A 16,703-nucleotide genomic window follows, 5' to 3' on the forward strand; every position below is an offset into this window, starting at 1 on the left:
GATATCTTTTTCCTGTAAGACTTTAAGCAATATATTAAGAATGCCTTTAAGTAAGCATACTGGTTATAATTTTTGAAGTATTTACGAGTGATATTTTTAAAGGTATTAAGGAACCTAATCTTTAAGATGAAGGTTTGGTGAACTCAAAGCGGAATTGGAAATCAGAGGAAAGTATATATCTAGGTATTTTTTTAGAATCTCACCAAGTACCTTCCTGTGCCTTTAAGTACTTGTTTAGGTCTCAATCCTACTTTTCAGAAGCTTGGAATTTGTACATTTTCCATGCTATGTTACCAAAAAAACCAATATGACTTAAATCATGTCTGCCAGGCAAGGGCAGGGAGACACCAGCAGAGTCCTGCTGGGTGTGGGCCCTGTGTGGTGCATGAGGGTGGGACGGTGGCCAGGCTGAGCCAGGATCTCCTAGGCTGGTGCAAGGCTCTACTAACGCACCAGTGAAGCCTCAGACCAGACCTGGCTCATACCCCAGCAGCACAGACTTTGTGGAGAGATGCTTGGTTATGTCTGTGCTCATCTGTACTCAGCTATGTAGACAGCTCTTAAGACCTTTGATTGATGTGTCTCTTTTCAATGTAGGACTGAAAACCCTATGTTTGTTTAATTACTTTTGAAAATTTTACCTTTGGAATGTTTTTACCTGCTGTTACGTATATCACTTGAGGTTAACATATATAAAAGTGATTACAGAGAAGAAAGTTTTTAGTTTTGAATTATTTTAATCTCATGCATTCGATATCAGTTGTTGTATAATGTTTTCTGTTTCAGTTTTGTGTCCAGTTACACACCATCCTGATCTGGAGTGATGAGTGGAACGCGTGTGGGTGGGTGGAATGTATGTGTTTTCAGCATGGAGGAGTGGGATAAGCCTTTTCATATGGAACCAATCATATGATTAAGACTATAACCTCTATCCAAATCCTGTGGTTTTTATCAATTGGTCTGTTGATTTCAGTAGATTTTAGATTGGGCCAGTGGTTCATCCAGTTTTTCATGTAGGACTTTTACAGAACAATAGAGGGTCTAAAGAATAAATAGAAAAATGTAAAACTATACGAATCTATGTTAAACTGATACCTCCTTTCCATTTGAGTAGAATTCAGGTTAGAGAATAACTTCTACAACATGTAACTAAATCTGAATAAAATTGATATTGGCTAAGAGGACTTTTTAGATGTGTTAGCTAGTATGTTAGCTAGGTTAAAGTTATATTTTGACCTGCCTTAGAAGAAAGATGAATGAAGACACTTAGATCCCTAGAAGAAAGATGGAAATTTGCTTGATCAACTTAAATATCTAGGTCAGTTTTTTTAAAAGTCTGCTACTCTAGTTTAAATAAACCCCAGATAAATTATTCTGTTGTGGGGAAAAAATAGTCTATCCCTGTGAATTTTTAGAGTAGTTTAAATACCTTTTTCCTGTTTAGGTACGATTTTGTGGTACATATATGGCAGAGATTGCTCCCAGACTAATAAAATAGCTTTCCAGCTTATCAGTTTGAGGCAAGAATCTGTTTTTGGGAGAATTGCCAAGAGATGCCAGTTTAGCTGGGGACACTGGCAAGGCAACAAGCATGTGTGACTGGTTTTTCCTATTATTATAAGTTCAACTTTAATAAATAAAACTGGTACTTATTTCCTGGCAGAGCTCAGTGGACCATTGAAAGCCAAGATCTTTCAGCACTTGTTTGCTAACAATCTACCCCTGAGCACCATAAATCAAATCTGATTATAGCTACAGCATTGTATTAAGAAAAAAAGTTATACTGCATGACATGTTTTGTTATAGAAAAGATAAGTAATAGGAAAAAATTACTTCTTTTGGTGTTCCTTGCTTGTCTCTTAACTCCTCAGGTCCCTTCTCCATGATCTGGACAGAGGATGGAGCCAGGCTCTTCTTGGTGGCAAACAATGATAGGACAAGGGGTAATGGGATCAAGCTGGAACACAAGAGGTTCCACTTAAATTTGAGAAAAAACTTCTTCTCAGTAAGGGTGACAGAGCACTGGAACAGGCTGCTCAGGGGGATTTTGGAGTCTCCTTCTCTGGAGACATTCAAAACCCGCCTGGACATGTTCCTGTGTGACCTTACCTAGGCGTTCCTGCTCCAGCAGGGGGATTGGACTAGATGATCTTTTGAGGTCCCTTCCAATCCCAAACATACTGTGATACTGTGATACTTCAGGGTGTTCAGGAGAACTCAGAATCAGTGTTGTTTTGATTATTATGGACTTAAATTGAGTTAATAATTTTATGAAAAGCACAGTAGAAATACAATCTTGGTTAAATATTTACACATATTCCAGAATTTTTCAACACTTTATGGTTTGATTCCCACAGATTCTTGTACCAAAATAAAATGTTTAAACTAAATGCAGTTGATGCATTTGTGGGCAAGATTTTGTGTAGCTCAGCTCTTTGTACCCCTAGCAGCTGTTAAAGATAAAAAATTGAAAGCTTCTGATAAGAATCAAAAATAGAGCCATCTTTCTTTAAAAAAAAACAAATTATAAGCTCATATTATGCTAGTTCTCTGGTTTTCATAACAGTAATCATATTAGTTTGTTTATCCATACAGAAAATTGGATATAATTGTCTCATGAAACAGTGAGGCAATTATATTATCACTTTATTAGCCTTTTTATTGTGCTTCTCACTAATGACTGTGTTCATGATCAATTTTTTAAAATTAAAACCAAATTACCAAATGGGGTCAACCTAAGTGATATGTTTTGTCATATCTTTCATCCAACCTTCATAAACACATTCTGAATTTATTCTCCCGGTAATATAATGAAAGGTTTTTCCCATTAGTGGGTGTTCTTCACAGACTGTATTCTGTGTGGGGAAAAAAAATCTGTGGGTTTTGCTTAAGGGTCTGTAAAGAAGATCATTAATTCAAAAATGTGCTAGGAAAGTTCACGGATTCAGGCTCTACCTCTAATTTAAGAAACCGTCTAGTTGCTGCTGTCTTGACACCTGTTGGATTTTTATCTTATGCTGTAATTCTGTCCCCTCCTTCCTGCTCCCCTCTCTGCCTTGTTGGTGGTTACAAAAAGTAACTATAATCCTGTAAAAATCAGTTCCATTTTATGAAAATCGTAAATTATGCTATTGCTCTAAAAATCTATCTTTTCATAGTTCTTTTCAATGTGTACTACTGCCCACATGCCCAGTACAAATCAATAAAAAGATTCTTAGATCTGACACTTCTTCAAAGCTCCCCGAAGTCAGTGAAAGTTAAGAATATGTAACATCTCCTAGTATTGCGTCTTTAAGTAGCTTCAGCTTGTCATTTTGACAGTAGAACTTTTCATCACATCACAAGGTATACATTTTTATATAATTCCCTCGTTTCTCTTTAGACATGATTATATTTTATCAGTCAGGAGTTGAGGCTGATGTATTACTACTCTGTTAAATTTTGCTTGTAATATCTGAAATTAAGACACTTTGTTTTTCATTGATGTGTTTTCCATGAGTTCATCAGTCCTTATCTGGAGGCTTTAACCATCTGCCGATGGAAGTCTAGTTAAGTTTATCTACAGGTGCAAGGTAATAGAATAGGAAAGCAAGTAATTTACAGTTGTGAGTAGGAAAGAAAAACAAACTTCACTGAGAAAGGGGAAAATGTTCCTTCTGCATCTCTACTCATCCCTCCAAGGATCAACTTTTAGTATGAAATGTTTGAACTTTGTTTCCTGAAAAAAAATGCAAACCAGATCTACCACCTTCATATACATAGGAGGGTAAGACAAGTCTTTTAGTTGTTGTGTATATAATTGATTTGTGCTATACCTGAAGTGAGAAAAGCAGAACAGTCATTATTTTTAATCCTGTTGTCTGCAGGAGTCTTTATACACACCCTTCCAGAAGCTGAAGTCTTTCATTTGCAAGGTTTGCATGGCGAAGAAAAGAACAATACAGAACAGACCAAGGGGGAATGGATTTTTCACAGGTTGGTATTGTGTTAATTTTCCCAGTAAATTGATTAACTCAATTATCCTTCAATAGCAGCAGCATTTACATAGGTAGCCCATCAAGCTAAGTTGTAAAGTCTTTCTCTAAGAAACTAAAGGAGAGATCTGAGATCCATTTTTTTAGGAATTCATGTGAATTTGATTACCCAAGTTCGGATTAAAAAATATTTCCATCTAGCTACATAGTTAGTGAGATACGGGCAGTAAATATCATTCACAGCCAAACTTCACTGCTATTTATTCAGTGACGAAAATTATTTTTATAGGAGGAACTAGATTACTCAAAGTTTTTTCTTCCTTTCCTTCAGGGGCCCTCTTTTAACATTGGTAGTTGAAGGTCTGAGTGATGCATTGAAGAGAGAATACTCTTTATGGGACTGACAGTTCAACATATGAGAAAGCTTTTGGGCAACCTAGAGAATGACTTTTTTTGTTGTCCATAACTTTGTGGCTCAGTTTACTAAAGGCATTTGTTTTCCCCACCCGATCTTCCCAGCTTTCAGGGGAGACAAAAAAAAAACCATCTAAAGGATTTTCAGCATTGTTCACAAATCAGCCTGAATGTTGAGACTTTTGAGGTTTCAAAGTAATTCACACTGAATCTCAGTGTTTATACTGGTATTATGTTTATTACCTGCTTAATACCTGATTAATTATAATGCCTGTGAGGATGAAAATTACCCCTTCAAAAATCCTTGAGCAAATTACAATAGATAGAATGATTTCTGCTAGTTCAGTACCCTGCATTATGTGACAACAATACTTCTGATGTGGTACTACACCACACTGGTGCTGGACATTCAAAACTGAGAGTATCTCAGGGTGATTTATGATACCAGACCTTGTTAGCATCTGCTATTGCTTGAGAGCTGTACTTAAACATTTTAATTATGATTTGTGATTCCAATTTGGACAGAGATTTCTGTTTTGTTTTAATGACTGCCGTCTTCTAATCTGTGTCATAAAATTTTGGTCTGGTTTCTAAATACACTTGTTAACAGCTTGTAATCATGATGTGCATAGATGGAAATGAGGACAAGAACCATGCTTATTAGGCTGGCTTTAGTTTGCAAAAAACATAGTTGTGTATAATTATTTTGGCATAAAACTAAGAAATATTGTTTCCCAAAAAAAGAATATGCTCTCTTTTTCTTCATTTAGTCTTGTATATAGTCAGAGTTGCTTAGTAAATACTGTTTTTCAGGAACACGACAAAGAGAATATAATCCCAGGTTCCAACAAACACACAGAAGTTCTTTTGTTCCTCCATACCATAACCAGACGAGAGGCTTTCCACGGAGAAATCATCAACCACAAGGTAAAAAAATGTGTTCATGTGTGTGTATTTGGAATCATCTCTGTGAACAGTATAACAGCTCTATGGCTATCTGCAATTTGTGTTTGTGGGTACGCAGTTACCCTGTGGCCACAGGAGTCAGTAACAAAACTTGTATCAATTATGGTTGTGTACTACCATTAGCAAAAACAAACTCTGCAAGGTTAGGTAGAGTGTAGCATTATAACCTGGAGTCTTCTTTTATTCACAGTGTTCTGAGAAAAAAAGCTTTCATGTTGTATTGAAACTTTCCATGCTTGGTCTCAGCTGATGACTGTATTTGAAATTGTAATAGTTCTAAAACAAATTGGCGCAGATGCACAGAAGTATGTGTTGTCTGAAGTCTTTAGCTTGGTTCATAATTCAAGAAAACCATTAAGCACATGAATAAAGTTAAGCACATTCTTAAGTGGTTTTCTACATCAGTCTCAGCTTCCAGATCATCACCTAAGTAATACAAATGTAAGTTCTGTTTTATCTCGGTGGAAGTTTATCTTAAGTCATTCACCAATCTCACTTATTGGACAGAACAGACATTTCAATGAAGCATCACTGTGGATAATACTGTTGAGCTGACATCAGTTCAGTTTCACTTCCTCATCGTTATGACTTGAAGCATATACATGTAGATTAAATAAAATAAGCAAAGGAAGAGAAGTGTCTAAGAAAGGTCAGTTATTAAGTTTGCAGAGTCTAAATTTCTTCTGTTTCCAGGTGATTTTTTCAAAGAAGATTGATGTAGTGATGTGATTAGGGAGGACAAATAATAAATAAATACAGTAAAGTGTGGAATGTGACCATCTCAAGAAGCCTGCTATTCAGAGGTCACGTCATCTCTAACCAGCTCCAGAGATCTCATGAATTCCACAAAGTTCCACTGTGCTGAATTGTGTTATAAATGTGTTTCAGTACCATTACTAAAACAAATACACTTCTTATACACTAGCCCTCTTTACTAGCTTCAGGATGCTCTTTAAAACATGATCCCATTAATGTGGTTAAATTGCCTCTGTTTTTAGTAAAATAGACTTATTGAAAATATATACCTTACAAAAGAGTCCTGTAATCTTTTAGATCTGATCTGCCAAAATGACTCATTTTTACAAAGTTTCTTTTTCCTAAGTTTGCTAATATTAAGACAGATATTTGATTTGCTTCATTATGTAGCTGTTGTCTCTGCTATGTGTGTGTGTCTCACGAAGAAGAGAGAAAAAAAGACAGAAGAGTAGCAATTTTGTGTTCCATTATAGCTTACGTGATAAAACTTCCTAGTAATATTACTGTTACCTATCTGTCCCACCATTTATAAACCTTCCACGGTATATGTTATGGTCCTTGCTGTTGTATATTATATGTAAATCATTGGATAAAATGCATTAGAAGGTAATGGAACAGTAACCACAGGACTCAAATCTTCTGTGTCAGGAGTGTACCCAACAATTGGGCAGCCTTCACGCTCTCTGATCAGTTAACATTTAAGAATCCCATAACAATGGCTCAGTGTCAACAGTGGAGGAAAGGGTGCTTCCACCCAGAAAGCATAAACCTGAGAAGCACTGGTATTTCTTTGAGATGATGGTTTGAATCCTTTCAGGCAGAACAAGAATTCAACTTGGGCATCCCTCATTTTTTAATTACAACTGATCTGTTGTAATTAACATCTCATCCTCTAGCTGTATTTTGACAGAAGGGAGTTCAGCTGTGGAGTTTTGGGGTTTTCAGGGGTTTGTGGGGGTTTTTTTGTTTGGTTTGATTTTATTTGTTTTATGTTATCTTCATAAATTTCTTGGCTTCATGTCACAAATGGAGAGTGCATCCCTGTACCTCAGAGCAGGACAACTAAGCCTCACGGGGAGGTAGAATTTTCCTTGGTGTTTCTTGTTTGTTAATTTAGAAGACTTCCTGTTTAGCACACTGACTTTTGTGTATCCCATTGTGAGTGTCTGTCCCTTCCGATGCTTGTTAAACAGATTGTAGGTATCTCATTTAAAGCTAAGGATAGGCTTCCAATATTGAGATACAAAATTTTGCATTGCAGCACTTCGTAATCTGTGTACTTTGTGTTTAAAGTAATCTTGCCTGAGTTAGCATAGATGTCTGTAATAAAGCATGACTTTCCAAATTCTAGGTTCATGACTGAAACAGCGCACCACATGCCATATAGCCTATTGGCAGACAAAACCTTATTAATTAGCAGTTAAGACCACTGATATGTTGTTTGGGTCACATTGTTACCTTGTTCTGCAAATAGCTAAAAGTAAACTGAGCCCTAAGAACTATGGAAAACACTATTGAGTATGTTTGTCATTCTCTTCATCAGTCCAACTGATACACACGAGATTGTCATAGCATGCAAATTACCACCTAGGTCTGAATCTATGTACAAAAGCTAGCAAGAAAAGAAAATTAGAAAGTCTAACCTTACCTATGCACTGTCTTGTATACTTTATAGCTGTATTTAAAAATATTGGTGATTTGGACAATGATTCTCATGCTAGTATTTGAGAACCTGTTTGAAAAGTGGACTGAAGATGAAGGAAGGTGATGGGGAGAAGGTGTCTGTGGGACTGGTTGTAACAGCAACATGAATGGTTGAAATCGAGGATACACTAATACATTAGAAATAGTGAAAGGTATTGGCAACGATATAGAATTCCTGATGGTGATGCAGTAAATATTAGAATACCCTGTATAGTGGACCCAGAATTATAAACAGTGAGATGAGGAAATAGTAAAGCATTTTGACAATTTCGTACTTGCATTTAGAAGGTTTTGGATTTGGAGGTCAACTATATTCTGCCTAAGTATGTTATCTCAAAAAAAATAGTTTAGTTTTCTTTGTTTCCATCCACCTTTGCCTTGTTTTTCTTACATCTCTCTATGGGACAAGAATAGGAAAAGGGAAATTGACAACTTTTGTTTTTTAAAGAATTCAACTTAGAAAATATAACTTTTTAAAAAGTGTTTTATTTTTCTTTAAAAACAAGGCATTGGAGAAAACTTTTTTTGGAAAAGTGAAAGCAGTTTTTTCAGAGGAAAGGAAAGATTAGTGTCAAGGAAAGATATGAAAAAATACAGTCATTGGAAGTATGTCTCACTCGAAAGAAACTCTTTTGTCCAAGACTGTCCAGAGTCCCATTTCTTCATGGAATGTAGCACCAAAAGGGTACAGCCACTTGAGTCTTAGCACACCGTTAACCATGTAGTTGAACATAATACAACTATACTGAAGCATCTAAGTTTGTAGCAAGTTTTTGTTTGTTAGGTGTTTAATCAAGACTTCCACACTTGCATTGCATACTCTATGTTCAAGCCTATTTCTGATAAATAGGATTTTGATAGAACTGTAATGTAGATGGGACTTGGTAGAACTTTGGTGCTGAATAAAACATTTCATTTACAGTTTGAGTAGTACTTTTCTTATAGAAATCTATAACTAAAGCAGTATTGTACAGAGGCACACTTAAACCAGGATGAAAATATTTGTTAATATAGCTTATGTCTGATTCTAAATAGTGTATTTTCCTTTCCTGAATTCACACAGTCTGATCTACCAGCCACAGTGTATATAACCTGTATATACAGGTATATACATTGTCCCAACACATTAATTGAACTAGACTTTTAAGTTACAGTGGTCTAACAGTTTTAAAAGACCAACATCGCCATTGACTTTATCCTCCAACATCTCGAATTACTAGCCATAATTATAAACCAACTGGAGAGGGATGCGTTCGTTTTTCAAAATATGTGTAAGTGTAATTTTTCTTGCAGGCTGTCTGAATAAGATCTTGTTTTCCTGCTTTAATGTTAATTTACAATATTTAATTCCTCTCCTACTCCCTCCAGGTAGAGAATATGGATCGGGACATCCAGACTGCAGGAGAAGATTCTACCTTCCTCCTTGGTAAGGACAACAAGTAGCAAACTGAGATGATGGGATAGTTACCACTGAGATAATTTTTGTCTGTGAGAGCCTCTTTTTATGAACTTTACAGAGTAACAGAACCATGTGACTGTGGAGGAAATCACTCAAACCTGAAGCTATTCAGCTTGTTAATCACTTGTCATGTTAGGTCTAAGCTTGCTGTGAGATTGAAATCATTAAAACTTAAGTTAAAGGTACCAGCTGAAGCCCAGTGGCATCCCAGTATAGCTACATTGTTCTGTCCCTTTGACGCTGGAAACTCTCAAGTGTTTTTACAACATCATTAGATGTTCCTGAGTATAGGTTTTAAGACTTAGACTGTAAGTTTTGCATACTTTCATTATAGTTGTGTACATTACAAGAGTTTGCTCACTATGTATAATGTGGCATATCCATGCTGATTGTGATTTGTGTCTTAATTTTGGATTATACCTTTATTTTTCGGGTTATACCATTGTTACTGAAACCTTTTGAAAAGTTTGAAACATGGCATCACTGATGTAAACATCATCTGCCAGTGAAACACAATAACCTTTCTGTAAAATGCAGAGCTTTCTTAGGAGAGCCAAAAATTGCTCTTACTTTTGGCACTTGTAGTTAAGCAACTTTTTCTGTCTGAGGAGAGAATCTGTCATGCTTTACATCTATACTGAATAATGCTTATGAGAGCTAAGCACTTTTTCTTGTCCAGAGTTCTAATTTAAACACATATTTTCAGAATTATTTCTTAAAAATTGGTATATTTTACTTTGTGATTCCATTTTGGTGATGTATGTATTTAATTATAAAATTAATTCATTTTAAATTGAGTTAACATAAGTAATACTAAAGAAATCTAAAATAACAGAGCACATGCATTTTTAACAGGACCATAGGATCATACATTGGTAAATTGGTGCCACAAAAGCCCTTCGTCATTACTTCTGTTTTTTAAGAAACTGTTTTAGAGATTACAACAACTTTCTTATGTCTTCCATTTGCATATCCATTCAGTTAAAAATAATCACAGGTACTTTACTTAATTACTGTCTTCAGGAAAAAAAAATGAAGCAGTCATGTAGAAATCTCATTTTAAATCCTGAAATGTAAAAATTGTATCAGAGGAAAAAAAGGCTCAAAAACACTTATGTGACTTAGAAAGGTGGTGACACAGTTCGAACCATGTTTATCTCTTTACTGATCTGCATCTCAACCTAACTGAAAATTGTCTCCATCTATGTAATCTTCAACAATTTCATGCTTTTCTTCGGTTTCTAGCAATCTTTGAATTGGGTTGGCTCAAGTGGATGTTTATGGAACTGATGGGTTTTCATTTATGTGGAATTCATTTTGGAATCATGGTATCTTTAGTTTTTACTTCAGCATTTTGAGTACATGATGTTATAGAATAATCTCTCTTCTCATACGGAAGGTATATAATTAAAGAAAAATGAAAGCCTGATGTCCTGTTCCTGCTCTCTAAAAAGACTGAGCAGCTAAAAAAGAGGCTGCGCAAAGACAGAGGCAAAATGTTAAGAGCAAGTTTTGAAATCTGGTACAGTTTGTGGATTTTCATAAGAGCGTGTTTAGTTATGGAGGCTGACAACTGTTCCACACAGTGAAGTCAGTGGTGTTGCACATGGGCAAAACTTTGTATTTACACAGAGAACTGTGGCCTTTAATGTTGATCATGTTGGAAAATCCACTCTTTGGATTATTTTTCTTTTTGGTTTTGAATAATACTCATTAGTGTCTTGTTATTGTAGTTCTCATAATCATCATTCTAGATTTTACTGATATGGAAACTGTATCTCAGGCTTCTTAGTGTACTACTGTCAGCATTATTTATTTTTATAAGCATTCAAAAATTAGATTTATCTAATCTTACTATCTTTATCTATCTTACTATCTTACCCATACTAACAAAGGAGCGGATGCCATAAATCTTAATGCTTCCATTAAGACTTGCTGAACTTAAGGTTCAAAACATAAGTGCTGATCTGAATAATTTATACGTAGATCATGAAACCCAGAACACATCATTATGGTAGTTTGATCACCTGCATAATACAGATCACAAAATCTTGTTCTGCAACAGGCTATAACTTTTAAAATTGTTTCAGTGCTGATGTTCATGTGTTTTATTTGGCTCCTCACAACTGTTTGTCTTTTAGATCACCCAGGTGACCCGGCTCGTTACTAAAAGCAGATGAAAATGGATAAGAGAAGAAGCTGGTTTTTTATGAAATGCTGTATGCTGAACATCATAAAAACTTCATCATTATTTCAAAAATGGTGGTGGGAAGGCTCTAATCAGAAATTTATCATGCCTTATTTTAAGTTCCATTTTAGCCTATAGCTTAGAGAAATAAATCATGGAATATTGTGAAACAACTATTACATAATTTAGATTCCAGATAGTATTGTTTGGAGGACTTCACAAAAACCTCGCTGACACAGTTATGAAAAATGGTCATTAAAAATTATGTTTAAAAAGTAAAGGCCAGTCCTGTGTGTTGAAGAAAGCTATACATTTAATTAATTCATCTGGTTCTGTTGCAAAACAATTATGTGTTTGCTGTTAAACTTTTATGCTTATATGAGGCTGAAAGTGGCCATTCTCAGACAAAATGTGTACTTCTGAAGTGTTTATAACCATGTCATAGTTGAAAAATGTTACTTTTCTTACTTTCATACTTCCTCAGTCTCAGAGAATGAGAAAACAGTAACTAAAACATTCCAGGAAGTTATAAAATTAGTTTATATGTACAAAAGGCTACAGCTTTAATGTCCTGTTATTTGGGGATGTTTCAGAGCTGAGTGAGGAAAAAGCATTATTTTTATATTCCACAGAGCAAATTTAGCTCTAATTTTGAAATAGATTTTTAGAAGAAGTACTATAGCTATAGTAAAACTTATATTGATCTTTATGGTACAGTGATTACTGATTTAAACTCTGGGTTTAGTCCATTATTATTCAGTTAATGTTGTTTCTTAGGCCTTGTGCAGGTAACTCCTTTGAGTCAATTGTCAGTGGAACTTAGTTCCTATTTAGTATACATGTTATGTCAAAGTGAACAGTATTGTCAGACATACGTAACTCAATACTATAATTTCCTTGCATGGATTTTTCTTTTTTTAACCCAATAAATATATTTTTTCATATTCTGCATATAGCAACAGTCCAGCTAAAGAAATAAATTGGCAACAATACAGGATTTCTAGTTCTATTAAAGGTTTGAACAGACACAGTTTTCACACAATGTAGTGTCTGATTTGCATTCCAGGGATTCTGTCATGGGAGTGACATTCCTGCTTCCTTTTTCTATTGATTTGTCACTGACTGTAATTGTACTACCACCTTTTTTAATTTTTTTTTACCTCCTCAGACGTTTTAGAATAATGTGGTCTGAGTTTTATGGAAAGTCCTCTAGTTTCAGGAATCTCATGATGTATAATAGTGTATTCGAAAAGAATGTAACTGTGTGCCAGAACTTTTTGGTAATTCCTTCTTCAGGCTATGATATGAGAAAAGATTTCTGTTGGCCTCAATAAACAAAGTTAAATACAGTTAGAGTGGGAGTTTTGCTGTGCTAGTTGTATGTTGTGAATTATTGGTAATAATTACCCTGACTACTGAAGAATTGGTGGCTTCTCTGTGAGGTTTTTTTTCTTCCTAATGTTAGACCATAAGCAGAAGCTGCTTATTATTATTTCCAAGCCAAAAGATTTTTTTTTCCCACCAGGAATCATAGAGTGAAAGCAGAAGCATGAAGCTGAAACAGAGGTGCTACTTTCCTGTCTTACTGAACTTTAAATTCATCAGAGTACAATAAAGCTTGTGCACTGTAGAAGGAAATCATGTACAAGAACATGACCTTAAAGATTCCAGTCTAGTAGGGTTTCCTTAACATGCAGACTACAGGGTTACTTTGAATGGGTACAGGACAGAGGAAAAACAGACCTGTGGATTTGAAGTGAAGGAACCTATGTTTGTGAAGAAAAACATTTGTATTTCTTGTTTAGCTGTATTGCTTACTGTCATCTCTAGCCTGTACACTGGGTAGCTGCCTTTCATCAAACGTTCACTGAAATTGTGAATTTATTTATTAGCTTTATTTATTCCCGTTCTGGAAGGGGGTTCAGAGAACATTTGTTAACATCAATAACTTAGTCAACTGTGAAATCATGACAAGGTTATTGTAAGAGAGTGACTGACAAGAAGAGATTTGTCAGCTTTCCTCTTTTTATCTATTCTGTATCCTTTATCTTACGTTACTTTGCTCATTTGTGACACCATCACACTGGGACTCTGAATCAGAAAACACTGAAACACTGAGTTAATCTTAGGATGACTGTGTCACTGTAAGTATCAAAACATATAGATTATGCCTGTTTTATAAAACAAGAAACTACAGTTTTAATTCCTTTGCTACCTTAGCAAGTGCTGCACTGAGGCAGAGGGAACAGAAGTGCTAAAGCTCTACAAATCTTGTACCATGCTGTCTGGGCAAAGTTATAAGGATAAACAGAGACATGGTATTGTTTTGCAAAGGTGGTCTTTAATTAGAAGTTGGGGAAGAAGATCAGAAGTTTACGTGTTCACATTTACACATTGACCTCCTCCTGTCAGCCAAGCTGGGAGGCAGGCTAGTGCTGGAAGGTGGATGGGCGATTCCTCTGTGATGCAGGGCCTCCTTCTTAGAGAGTTTCTTTTGGTGGTACAGAAGCATGATCAGCCCAGTAAATAAGCAGAAACCTTGGCTTGTTTGTACCACATAGGTGCATCGTGCTTGAAAGCAAAGGGATACCATGACGTTTTGTGAGGCTGCCCTCATAGATGCATTTTGATGACCTGATAAGGTTGCTCCTGGACATAGGTTGTTCAGACTTGCTGAGGTTGCTCAGGACAGGACTTGGGGTTGGCAAGTATACAAGCTCTGGTGTTTCCTTATGTCCTAGGTGCAGAGGTGCCTGCCAGCCACTTGACTGTCTGCACCCTGAATGCTCTACCAGGCTGTTCTGGCCCCCAAGGGATTTGGCTGACTGTAGCTGGGCGATCTTGGATCCAGCAAGTGTGTGAGAAAGACTGGTGTGGGAGAGCTGTGAAAAGTCTCATGGGAGGCCCCTTGGCTCAAGAGTGGATTTAAGCCCTTGGTCCTTGCCTAATCTACTTTGCAGGTACACCCGTGTCCAGCCTGGCACCTTGTTGATTCTGCCCTCACCTTGCTGATCTGTCTTCCTGGTTTAACCTCGGACATCCCTCATCACTGTGGACTTGTCCAGTGATCACAGGACTGTTGTGTGAACCTGGTTACAATCCTCACACCTGCTCTGCCCTTGTTCAGGTATGGTGGATCTGCACCCTCACTGGTGAGGTCACCTGTGTTGCTGCTCTGCTGCTGGCTTGCCTTCCCTTGAGGAGCAGCCCACCCTTGCTGCTCCATGGCAGTGGGCTTTGAGGCCATGACAGCACAGGTGGTCAGGAAGTTTAACTGTAACTACCATAGGAATTGGACAGTGTCAAAACAGATACGGCCTGTGGGATTACTTGCTGCTGAAAACAGCTTGAAAAACTGAAAACAGCTACAACCAGCAAAGTGTCTTTGTGTATCTCTGTACAGTTAGGACCTTGCATTCATTGCTTTCCTAGACCTTGCAGCTGACATCCAGATCATTCTCACTCAACATCAGGCTACTGAGTACACTGTGTTTCAAAGTTACACACCACAAATGTGATGCTGCTTCAGAACATGAAAGGTCAGTTGTTAAAGAATATGTTCTTGCTACTGATACTCCTAGAGCTCTGCTGGCTTGTGCTGCTTTTGAAGTCCTAGGTAGGACATCAGGTGTTAAGCTTAACCTACAGTGTCTTCAGATTTTCTACCTGGAAATATTTGGTTCTCTTAGGGCTCTGTAGTTGAGATAACACGTGATGAGTTGAAGAGTTGTCTGTAAAAAAGAGGCAGCTGACAGGGTATTCTGTCTGAGCACTCACCAGCCTAAATGTGTTATTTAATCTTACTACAAAAGTAAGGACTAATGTTTGATTTTGCTTGTGCCAACTGAGAAAATATATCTTTATTGTATTAAAAAAATACCAACCCTATAGTCTTGAATATTTGTTTGTCCAGGTGAGGAACCAAAACCCAGTACTGGCCCTGATCTTCTATTGAGTGCTGCTCATTGCACAGGTAAGATTTATGGTAGAGCACAACTGAAAAATCTCTGACACGCTTGAAATTGGAGTGCAGGCGCGACTTCAGCTGTAGTAATTCCAGGCTCTCTGTCCTGCATCTCTACATATTACAAATAGGGAGGTAGACATCTGAGGCCAGAAAACCGCTCTGACTGCAGACTTTCAGTCACAGTGTTGCATTCTGCATTGGCTGTTCATATTTTATTTTAAAATTGTATTTCATCAATAAGCATCACCAAAAGACTCTCCTCATTGATTGTTTTTGCAACTGCTGCTCCTCAGTCCTTCAGAGATGCAGGACTTGATTTGCTAATCTGATACAGTCACAAACATGAAAATTACACAGTCTAGGGAAGCAAGGAAGAGACATAGAATACAAGGAAGGCATACAGCATTTAATGTTTTTAGGCTTTTTGTGTTTGTGCTTTTTATTCTCCCACAGTTAGTCATTAGATCACTTATTGAATGACCTGTTATTAGTAGTGGTCACATAGATAAGAAGGGATATATTCAATGTTGATATACTTAATATAGGCATGAATTTTTATGTGAAATACACTGGTATTTCAAATGTATGAATCTTCTCTTTTTCGTGCCAGAGATACAGGAAATACTAGGCACAGAAATCAATCTTGGATATAAGCCCCCTGAAAATGCTTGATAACTGAAGGCTTTCTAATAGAGAATGGTGTCCCCGTCTCAAAAATTAGGTAGCCAAGTTTGCAGCTGGCCTTCGGACTCTTAGTAGAGAGCAAAACTGTACTGTAAGAACTGTTTTGATCTCAATGTGATTTCAAAATATGCTGTAGGTAGTTCGAAAAGTCATTGTACAATGAATGCAATAATAATTTTTAGAAAAGTGATGAGAAATTTGCATGTCGTTTATAGCATTTGGAAAATGTAAGTCAAGGCAACCATTCAGGAGTTAGCTTTATCAGATCCAGCTTTATTTTAGTCAAGGGTTGGTGTGTTTGTTAATAGCAGAGGCCCAGCAGGCTCTGTATTTACTTGCTGAGAATACTTAAGTTTTTATTTGTGATGATGATGCAGCTCATCTAAAAGGATGTAAGTGCATATGTGCTGCCTTTTGATAATCATCTTCGACTCTGGTTTAATTACCCATCAGATCCTTTAGTCCTTATGATCTACATTCTGCTGGAGGGTTTTCAATTTGAGTGAAGTTATCCAGTTTTGAGGCATGCTGCTGATAAAGCTAGACCTCTTGTTAGGTAATACGCATATGAAAGATCCCCACATTTAAATA

The 16,703-nt window shown here is 36.6% G+C and overlaps 1 protein-coding gene across 1 annotated transcript in view; it reads left to right on the top strand.

Annotated features, from left to right (window-relative positions):
• The window catches only part of FAM120B (family with sequence similarity 120 member B), a gene marked incomplete at its 3' end in the record, with an annotated part of 63,680 nt that overhangs the window by 37,967 nt on the left and 9,010 nt on the right, over positions 1-16,703 (top strand). Inside the window, exons 7-9 of the mRNA XM_080342110.1 lie at positions 3,867-3,975; positions 5,202-5,315; positions 9,183-9,240. Of these exons, the coding sequence (XP_080198236.1) occupies positions 3,867-3,975; positions 5,202-5,315; positions 9,183-9,240 (281 nt within the window). The remainder of the gene's footprint in view (positions 1-3,866; positions 3,976-5,201; positions 5,316-9,182; positions 9,241-16,703) is intronic.

This window comes from Nesoenas mayeri (assembly GCF_963082525.1).
Source record: "Nesoenas mayeri genome assembly, chromosome: 3".
NCBI classification, from domain to species: Eukaryota; Metazoa; Chordata; class Aves; order Columbiformes; family Columbidae; genus Nesoenas; species Nesoenas mayeri.